The sequence below is a fragment of the Myotis davidii genome, unplaced genomic scaffold (assembly GCF_000327345.1).
Source record: "Myotis davidii unplaced genomic scaffold, ASM32734v1 scaffold200, whole genome shotgun sequence".
NCBI lineage: Eukaryota > Metazoa > Chordata > Mammalia > Chiroptera > Vespertilionidae > Myotis > Myotis davidii.
The window spans coordinates 7,410,186-7,421,120 of record NW_006293700.1 but is presented as its reverse complement, the minus strand read 5'-3'; the positions used below and the strand labels follow the sequence as shown (position 1 = coordinate 7,421,120).

The 10,935-nt window shown below is 41.3% G+C and overlaps 1 protein-coding gene across 1 annotated transcript in view; it reads left to right on the top strand.

The window, feature by feature from the left end:
- Positions 1-1,659: 1,659 nt before the first annotated feature.
- Positions 1,660-10,935, top strand: part of ANXA13 (annexin A13) — a 54,261-nt gene continuing 44,985 nt past the window's right edge. The window contains exons 1-2 of the mRNA XM_006767351.2: positions 1,660-1,737; positions 2,852-2,974. Coding sequence (XP_006767414.1) covers positions 1,723-1,737; positions 2,852-2,974 — 138 coding nt within the window. The 5' untranslated portion in view covers positions 1,660-1,722. The remainder of the gene's footprint in view (positions 1,738-2,851; positions 2,975-10,935) is intronic.

Here is a 10,935-nt window from a genome sequence, read left to right as displayed (position 1 = left end):
CATACGATATTACACAGGAATTTTGGCATAAACTAAAAATGGCATCTTAGGCCAGAAGAAGAAAGATGAATTATTTATTAACTATCTAGGATCGACTGAATAACCCAAATGAAAGCTGACTCTATTCCTTCCTTACTCTCTATCAAAATCAGTTCCAAATGCCTCGAAGATGTAAGCCTTAAAAAATGAAGTCATTAAAAGAACATGAAGAAAATGTACAAGAAGTTTTAATCATCTTAATGCAGAGATGTTTTTCTAAGCAAGCCAAAGAAGGAACGATTGATATAGATAAATACATAAGCACTTAACACTTCCTTCACACACACATACACACTCAAAACATACTCAGAGACAAAAGACAAACAACAAAATAATTGTTACACTCGACAAAAGCCCTGGCCTTATTATAAACCTCGTGTTGTTGCATATAAATAATGAAAACACTACTAACTCAAAATAAATACAAAGGACATAAGCAGACCACAGGAAAATTCATGCAACATGGCTTTAAAAAAATGGGATATATAATTTTAAGAATTTCAAAGGAAAGGAATGTACATTAAAAAGTGAGGTAACCATTTTTCATCTTTGAAAGAGGCAGAAATGAAAAACCTTAATACTGTTTAGTGTTGGCCAATATGTGGAGACATGCGCACTGGCATATTATCAGGGGGCATACATTCTGTCTTTTGAAGGTCAGCCTCATCGGGTCAGCTGGTCTTGGAGCATTTTTATGTCTATGCGAAGGACAATTTGGCAACCCCTACTGGAATTTTAAATGCACATACTCTTTGGCCAGCAATTGCATTCTAAGATTTTATTCTACAGATAAACATGGACACATATGCAAAGATTCATGCAGAAGACCAAAACAACCGAAATGACCTTGAATAGTGGACTGATGAAATAAGGTTTGGTTCATACCCATAATAAGCTACCATATGGTCACTGGGGGAAAATATGCCAATGACATGTATGTGTTTAATATAGTGAAGCAGACAAGATATGGAACAGAATGCATTGTACAAACTCATTTGTTGAGAGAGAGAAAAAGCAGTCCAGAGGTAACAGACAAACAAATAAATGGACAGACAGATACACATTTCTGGAAGGTACTCACAAGAAACCACTACGGGAGGGACTGGGAGCTTAGGAGGGTTATTTTTCATGATAACTTTTTATATTATGAGCAAAAAAGTTTACTAAGTGCACTTATTACTTTTTAAAATTTAAAAACCAGCTAAATTATAAAGTTAATAGCATAACTCAGTGTAGCCCTCAAAAAGATTTTCTGTTCTAATAAAAGTGATGTTAGTAAAATAGAAAGATTTTTCAGCCTGGTTAGTGCTTTTACTATTACAAGGCATAACATTTTAAATGAACACCCAAAATTTAAGAAAAAAATACACACATTTCAATAACCTAAGAGACAGGTTTAGTCCTTTAGTTGTGATTAGGTTATTAAACTTAAAAACCCTACGCTTGACTTACTAATAAATATTTCATTATAAAAAGGGCCTGCCAAGGCAGTTTGGACAGGTTAAGCTCATTTGTAGATATGGCCGCTCCCGACCCATCCCCAACAGTGTATTCAAATTCAGTGCCAAAGGTTACTTATTAAGCTCAAGAGATCGTATGTCCTGGGAAAACCATTATCAACTTGGCCTTTAGGAGAGCTGATCTCTTCATAAAATACAGAACAAATATCTCAGAAAAACGAAAATGGGCAATCATCATGTAAGTATTTATTGCCTTTGGGAATCGAATACAGTTTTCCTTTTGGTTATATAGCGTGTGTAGAAATTTGAACTATGAAATCATAATTAATACTTTTATACTTTATGATTGTGGTGACTCCTTATGACTGATTTTCACAACAGCGTATCATGCTTTTAAAATGCAGTTAGAATGTATTCCCCTCCTCCCTCCCCCCACCCCCGTTAATCAAAAATCTCTTAGGAGAGAGATTAAGGTGGTGATGAAGATTCTTTCAGGGATGTGTTTAAAATGAGGTGCCTTGCAGAGAGCAAAATGGTTAATATGTATTTGTGGAATGAATGACGAGCGCTGTTAGTAGCAAAGATGCACAAAAGTTCATAGACTGATCATCAGAGTTCTGCAGGGAAGGCAGGGTTCTTGCAAAGATCAGTAGACCAAGGTAAAAATACTCCTACAAGGCCATATAACTTGGATTAAAAGCTGAAAATGTTCCAGTGTTATTTCTAAACAGCATCAAATATCCAGACATTTTGCAAATATCTAGGAAATGGACTCAGTATTTTACTTTTCTTCTGAAATACCTAGGCTCATGTGAAAAAAAAAAAGTGTCTAAATCACTGATAACGAACAACTGACTAAAATACTACCATTTGGAACCAACTATGCACAAGGCAGGTCAGAGTAAAATCTTGAAAAACTAATAGCTAAAACTGTTACAGTAAGACTTTTCCTAAGGTTTTGTTGCACCTACTATGGCTTCCCACAGCAACAAAATGATTTCTTGTGTGAGCACGAGGAGCAAAGAGAACAAAACTCCAAAATGTTCTGGAAACTCTAACTTGGTTTGTATGGGTTTTTTCCTTTGCTATAAATTAAACGTGCACTCACATGGTTGCAAACCCACAAGTTCCTTCTTCAGAGAGGCATTATTTTTTAAATCATCTATAAATAACATTACATACTAGCCAAGATTATGAGCCCTCCAGGCAGTATATCTTTCAGAGAAACTGAAACCTATTCCTCTCCCCTGGCAGTTTAGTAGGGCATCTCATCCCTTGCAAGTCAACCCCACGGGGAGCTGGCCTTTGTGAGTGGTCTAGCATTTTTATGTCTTTCTCTTTTGATTCTTCAGAGCCAGTCATACTGCCTCTCAGAGGGCAGTCAGCAGTTGCCCAAAGGGGACACCCCACACTCGGCAGCCGTGCAGCCGCTCAGCCGCCCGTCAGGGAGTGGACAGCCAGAGCCCCATCAGCCTGTAAGCACGTTTTCCCTCCACACCATAGGTATGACTGGGCTTTCGTATGAGCCCAGTGTTACTCGCCACCACTTGTCTTAGCGGCCCCTCTTCCATCCTCCAGTCTGAAAACGCCATCACCAGGCATTACTTCCAAGCAAGGAAACATTTCCCCCAGAAAACGTTTGCTATGATATTTTCAGCTAATTTAAAAATGTAATCTAAGCACCGAGCTTACATTTCCAACAGTGTCCCCTTAACAGTGCCTTAAGATGCAGAGCATGAGGCTACAATATGGCCACCAGGACATTTTTGAAAATACTAACAGAATTTAAGGTGTGCCCAACGACTGAATCTGTTTGAAGACTATGTTGCTAAATGAGTAGATGCAAAACTTTTTGGAAGTATAAAACATTGTCCCAGTAATAACTTAAATGACTTGCATTAGAAAGTTACTTGCGCTCAGCTGGTATGTTTTGGTGGTTGAGCATGGACCTATGAACCAGGAGGTCACGGTTCAATTCCTGGCCGGGGTACATGCCTGGGTTGTGAGCTTGGTCCTCAGTAGGGGGCATGCAAGTTCCTTCAAAAAAAGAAAGTAACTTGAATATAAATTTAAGACAATGTTTGTAGTTCTGAAGAACTATATAACCAAAACAAATTTTAAAAAATTAAATACTAGTAAAATATAAGCTGATGGAGTGCAAATGTATGTTCTTGCTTTCGTGTAATAGATGATGTTATTTTGCTGAGATTAAATGGTCTTGTTCAATGTGAAAACGGTCCTGATTGCTATGATGTGCTGTGTGACTTCTTAGTTCTCTTATCACGTTTCTCTATCCAAACTACTGATATACTTTTGTTTATAAGACTCTCTGCAATATAATTGGGCCTCCTCTTGGCTGAAATGCAAATATTAAACCTCCCTCTGTTTTTTGTTCTTTTATCATTATCCTGCACAATTAAAGTATGGCGATTTGGCATATATACAATCATAAGTAGACACACAAATGCAGGCATTGAAATCATGAGTCTTGGTCATGACTGGCCATGCTGATGATGTAATATGCTTTATATTAGTTTGTAAGTTATCGGCTTTCACTATACTATTTAAGAAGCCTACCAGGAGAGGTTTGAATCCCCAAGAATATGCCCACAGACCAGGGTTCTACAGATAACTGTTTGGCGAATATTGCTCTAAAGCCAACAGTCTTGGCCAGAAGATTACATTTTCCAAGGTACTATAATATGGAATACTAGCCAATTCTAAAAACTGAAAATTACTTTTGTCGCTTTGTGCTTTACCCCCATCCTCTTGTCATGAGTAATGATTTTTTTTTTTAACTAAAGACCTAGTGTTTGTGACTCGCCTATTTGGAGCAGTAATAAGATACCGGGTTATTATCATTTGCTAAATCACACAATGTTCAAAGAGTCTGCTGAGCCTAGAGGGCATATCCTTGTATATCCTTGTGCTCGATGACTTTGTGCACAGACAGAAAAATAAGATCCACAGAAAAATATGCTTCGGTTTAGCCAATGACACTCGAGTATACCATGTGCACTGTTTTCCAGAGAATCGGAATCTAGAGGGAGAGAGAGTACTGAGATCACGTGAGGTGACTTTGCCATAGAGTGTGGCTGTAGGGTATTGGTGGAGAAATAGAGAGGGAGTGAGATATAGGGGGACCATTGATATATAAGGAAAAAATCACAAACTTAAGAGGACTAATGATTTCTGGAAAATTACTTTCAAGGCTGATGAAGGCCCACTAGACAGGATTAAGGTCTTGTCTTGCTACTCAAAGTGTGGTCTCTGGAAGGGTGGCAGCATCCACATTTTTGCCTGAGCGCTTATTAGAAATGTAGACTCTCAGGCCCACCCAGACCTACTGAGTCGAAAATCTGCATTTTTAACAAGATCCTCAAGTGATTGCACTGAACTGGAGAACAAGTTCTCCAACTGCACACTGGGGAGTTCTAGAAATCACAGATGTCTGTGTCCCACCCCCAGAGAGTCTGAATTCATTGGGGCCTGGGCATTAGGATTGGCAACTGTTCCCCAGGCGATGTTAATGGGCAGCAGAGTTTGAGAAACACGGGCCTGGAGCACACCAGCACCCGTACAAGGACAGATCAGCACCCTGCCCACAAAGGCAGGTGCCATTGTGAGTGTCCATAAATGAAAACCATGAGCCTGTGAATGTGGGAACATCTGCTCAGCACCCTGCCGTGGTGTTTGTGAACATGCCACGTTTATGACTTCCTTGTGCCAACGTAAATATTGTCTAAAAGGGAGAGCAGTTTGGGACTTGCAGCAGGTAAACACCAGGCAAATTCAGATGAAGGTGGATAGGAACACCTGGGAGTCATGTGACACAAGGGGAATAGGTCTGGATTCCCAAGAAAAGGAGGGAGGCCCTGGAGGTAGGTAAAAATGTGATGGGAATTTGGGATAAAAGGGAGGGTCGTTTTAACTGAGAGTATGTGTTAAAATATGACCCCAAAAGCCAAAGAAATGTAGTGAACCCCACGCAGAAACCAGCCTAGACCAGGCAGCCATACCTCTCTTATCAGGAAAACTTTTATTTCAGAAAGTGCGTCCTCAGACCACCACCATGAGTGTAAGAGGAAACTAAAAGGCCCTTGAACGTCAAATTATGGCATCCACCACAGCACACCTTCTTTGATTGGAACAAAAAGAAAGATAAAAATGTTTTTAAAAATTTAAAGAAATAATTAATAGGTTTGGATCCAATGCACATCTAAACTCCCTTCCCAGGGGGAATAGTAAGATCCATTGTTTTGATTCTGATTGAGACAGAAATTTGCTCAAAGCAAATTTAGCTATGTCACCTCATTTCCTTTCCAGCAAATCAGAACTTGTTCCTATCATTGATGATGCTCTACTACACAGCACCATTCAGTGCTGCACTGGCCCAGCTCAGCCCCCAATATTTTCTCTTTTCAATTCCACCTGACCCACTTATCATTGACTCTTGAGGATTCCAGAGCACACTAGCTTCTTTTTTTTCCTGCAGGCAATGAATCCTGAGTTCATACCTTCATTAAATTGGCAAAGAAAACAGCCTTTGGCAATCGAAGAAGGAAATGGATAATTCTTTTCTAGTGAGGAAAGTGCTTCATTTTTCCTAACTCTTGAAGGCATGGTTTCTTTCACTATTGAGAAATAGCCAGTATCTCCCCACTACCACACTGTCTTCCCGGTTCACTTTTGTTGAGGCCATACAGCAGTAATTGGATAGCTAGAGGTTTAACACTCCTCAGGGGTCTCTAACTCCCCAAACAATCTGTGGACAACCTCAAAGCAGTCATTTTCACCAGGACACAAAATCTTATTTCCAGACAATGCATGTTACTCTGCCTCTAGAAGGAAGTCTGAGTTCTCTGGCCCAACATGATACTACAGGGCCCCTAAGAATGAGTCAGCTGAGGCTGCTGGTGGAGACTGCGATGCCTCCAGACAAAGCAGGGAGGTGATGACAGGCTTCTCCCTTTGGACGGACTTTAACTCCAGCCCTTCCTCCTAGTGGCCTCATCCCTGCATTCGCCTTTCTGATTTGTCACCTGGGCTGCTTAAAAAAAAATTAAAGACCCCATGGTCCACTTCTAATCTTCCCTCTTAGGTAACTGGCACAGTTTGCTCGTGGTGACTGGGATCTTGCTTTAGTCGGTACCTACGTGCCATTTACCAGGAGAAGCTCAGCCTTCTCAACACCTTTTAAACTAACGTGTTGACAGAATTGTTACAACCACTAGGCCAAGGTTGTAGCCCCTTAGCACCTTAGATCTTGGCACTATTGACATTTGGGGCCAGAGGATTCTTTATGGTGAGAGGCTGTCCTGTGCCTTGTAGGGTTTTGGGCAGAATTCCTGGCCTCTATGACTGGATGCCAATAGCACCTCCCCTATTTGTGACAACTGAAAATGCCTCTAGACATTGCCAGGTGTCCCCAGGGAGGCAAAATCGCTCCTGGTTGGTTAGGAATCACTTCATTGGGCACAGATGGGAAAGCAAGGCTATTGGGTAGGAGATGACCCCATAATATCTTTATCTGGCTGAATTTCCACCAGCAACCATGAATTTCTGCTCGCTCCTCTGGCCCAGGCATTCCCCCACACTGACTGCCTCTTTTATCACCAGGTAAAAGCCGATTCATCTCGCACATTGACCCTTGTAGCCCCGTTGGTGACAATAGAAACTGAGAGGCAGCGGTTTTCCCCCAAAAGGCTGTTAGTCCATCAGTAACTGCTGAGGGCCAGGGTGAGAGGGCTTTTCTGCAGAAATACCCAGGAATGAGGCTGCGGAGCTGCTGGTTCTCCTGCCTAGATGAGCCAGGCTCACCTAGAAAGATACTGAGTGAAACTCACCCCTCTGTTTGGGCGCAGCCTCCATTCAATCTCCCTATACCAGAGCCCACTGCACTGTAGGCCCATCTTATCGTATGCACTTCTAAGTATATTGTCAGTGCTTTCAGGAATAACGGCGCCTAAGATCTTCTTAAGGTCAGGTCTCAACCCCATAGTCACCTTTGACTGGTAAATATCACATTGACGGATAAATATCACACTGACAGGTACAACCCAGGGCATAAGCTAAGAAAGCTTATTTTTCTGGAAACAACCTAACTATATAAATCTTCATCAAAAGATGTTCTTAATATGACAACATTTAAGTAACCTCAAACTTAGAAGAAAGATTATTTTTTTAATCTAGAATGTTTCACTCAATTTTCATAGTCATTAGCAAGATATGTAAGCAAATCATATTGGGATGTGATCCAAGCCAATGTTTTGTTTTGCTTTGTTTTTCCAGCCTTATCTGCCAATGATGCAAATATTCCTACTCATTTAGACTGATGGCCAATACTTAATTTGTACATGGCATTTTGAGATTGCGTCTTTGAAAAGATGGATCAATAGCAATAAACAGCTCCGTGCATTCTCAGCACCCTGCTAAGGTTGAGCAGAGCCCAGGTTTCCTAACATACTTTCCTAGCTATCTGGTCTACCTCCTGATTAATAGATTTCTAAAGCGGGGTATAAGTGGGAAGAGGATCTAAGAATGGAGGAATTGGCTTTGCCATTAATCATTGTGACCATGGAGAATCTTAATTAAAATGGAGCAAAAACTACATGGTATAATGCCAAATATTCTTCTAAGTTTGAAACTGCACCTAAATATAGCCAACAGAGTATACTGCAATATGTATTTTTTCTTTTTAATGGCTTTACTTTTTCTCTGATGAGCATTTGAGTAGATTTTGATTTTTAAAAAACCCTAAAAGCAGACTTTATCAAATTTACTGTTCCAAAGAAACTGTACCCAAGAAATAGTCAACTTAATAAAACAATATCCCACTAATCATCCAAGATTCATGTTTAAAAATGTGAATGGCCCCTCTGTTCTGTTTCAAATTGCCCATCCATGTCTACTAAACATGTCTATGTAAATGTCACAAGGATATTTTCTGGCTCTGAATTCATGAACTTTAACAGCACAACCCTTTGCATTCATACTAACTGGTTTCAAATACAGATAAATGATCAGTTAGAGGTTTAAAAAATTATCCTGAGAGAGAAAAGTTTAGGGTTTTTTCCATAAGCAAGTAGGTGATCCTGGGTAGACTTAACAAGCAGGTCTCAGTTTATCTGTAAAATATGGGGATTGGGTACATTCACTGTTTCTCAAACTTCAGATGCCAATATGACCTTTACATAGGTAGTAGGTGATGGAATTCAAACACAATCTGGATCCAGGATTATATATATTATGTGCCACATCTTTTTTTTAATCTATTGTGAATGACAACAGAATGAATCACATTGCCTTATTTCATCTTCCTGAGATTCTGCTGGGTAGGGCAGGAATTGGTCCCAGTTTACAGATGAGAAGCAGAAAATGTGATTCCGTTTGGCTCGGAAGAAATATTGGGAGCAGACCTGGACAGTAAGGCCTCTCCGCACACACTCTTTGCCCACAGGAGAGGCCTTTGATTTTTATTTCACTTCCTTGTGTTTCATGGTCCAGAACATTTATAATCCCACAATCTATGCAAGGGGTCCTTGGCTTCCCTGGTCATCAGAGAAGCAGCAGGTCTCAACTGGTGTTTCTATGAAAAGACCAGCATTCCAAGGATGGAACTGAGCTTTTCTACCATTAAATTAAAAAAAAATTTTGACAGGGACAAAAAAAATGGTGAATAAGTTAATAGTGGAGTTTCTGGATCCAGATTGTGTAGGTCTGAATTCCATCACTTACTAGCTGCATGACTTCAGGCAAGTTAGTCACCTCTTTCTGTCTTGGTTTTCTCATCTGCAAATTAGGAGGTAACAATACCGACCTCTAAGGATAAATGAGTTACTATATGTAAATTGTTTGGACCAGTGCCTGGCACATAGTGTTTTATAGCCTGCTGTCATTCTCAATTTTATGTGTTTCTCCCATAAATTTCTCTTAAACTCTAAGCTACTACTTACCAATAAGTACAAAATGGGTTCTGATTTTGGACAAAATGATGTAATCAGTTTTAAAGGTGCCTCACAAAGCACCATGTCAAGAGCTCATTCAACACTCCATGGGAATCAGGTCAAGGTGGGAGGAAGTGATAAGAATAACAAGGAGCACTCACCACCTGCCAAGCACTTTTTTTTTATTATATATGTTTTACTGATTTTTTTTACAGAGAGGAAGGGAGAGGGACAGAGAGTTAGAAACATCGATGAGAGAGAAACATCGACCAGCTGCCTCCTGCACCCTCCCCACTGGGTATGTGCCCACAACCAAGGTACATGCCCTTGACCGGAATCGAACCTGGGACCCTTGAGTCCGCAGGCCGACGCTCTATCCACTGAGCCAAACCGGTCAGGGCATGCCAAGCACTTTTGATACAAATCCTTACAATGATCCACAAGAAGGTGCTATTATTACCACCTTTTAAATGGGAAAATAGAGACTTAGAAAGTATAAGGAGAGAAATAGCATCATGCCAGGTTCAAGGGTGGGTATCTTGGGAAAGGGCACCTATATGACCACAAGGAAGTCTCTTTCCCAAACTGGACCTCAGTTTCCCCAATTCTATAATGACCTTAAAATCTACACAAAGTAAAATCTACACAAGTTAAGCCCAAAGTGCCAACATTGGCTCAAGGTGCCATTTACCGGCAGTGGGAATGGTCGCTGCTTACACTGAGGACAATTCAGGGAAGTTCTAGGCTCTCCCCAGCGCAACCCTCACCTGCCCCCATATTGCTTCTGCTCATAAGCCCAGGCCACTACCTGGTTTGAATTCTGGCTCTCATATTAAATCTCCTCAGCCTCCTCCCGATCCCACGTCCGCTGGAACAGCAGCCCTCTTTAGAGGCATGTATAATGAGCCCTCTGCCCTCTGTCCCCAGCACTTCCTCAGAGCCCTGCTGTCTCAGAGCCCGGATACCAAGCAACACTCTCAAATATTTACTGAGCAGACTGCAGCCAGCCAGGGCCACTGCACTGGGAAGCGCAAACAATCAAAATGCCACTCCCATTACATTTTGATAATATATCAGAGTTTACAAATGAGCCTGACATGCTCTGTCACCAAGCATCCCACCACCTACGTGCTACCAACCTAGTGCTCGCTGTAATCTGGTATGCGCCACCGCATCCCAAACACGATTGCATCCAAATCTCACACCACCCTTGTCAGTGGGTGCTTCTCCACTTTAAAGACAGACAACAAAGGCTCAGAGAGATGTGTCAACTTCCCCACCATCATACAGCCAGCGAGGGGCACAGCGTAACTGAACACAGTAGGTCTGACTCCCAAGTCCACACCAGGTCATTAGACCAACCATGCTTGCTCTGCTGTGGCACAGTGACAGGTCATAGTAAGCACATGTATGCACAGACCCTGAAAGCATCACGCTGTAGCTCTCCCTGGAATGTCCTTCCCTTACCCCCAGCGCCCCCCTTCCTCACC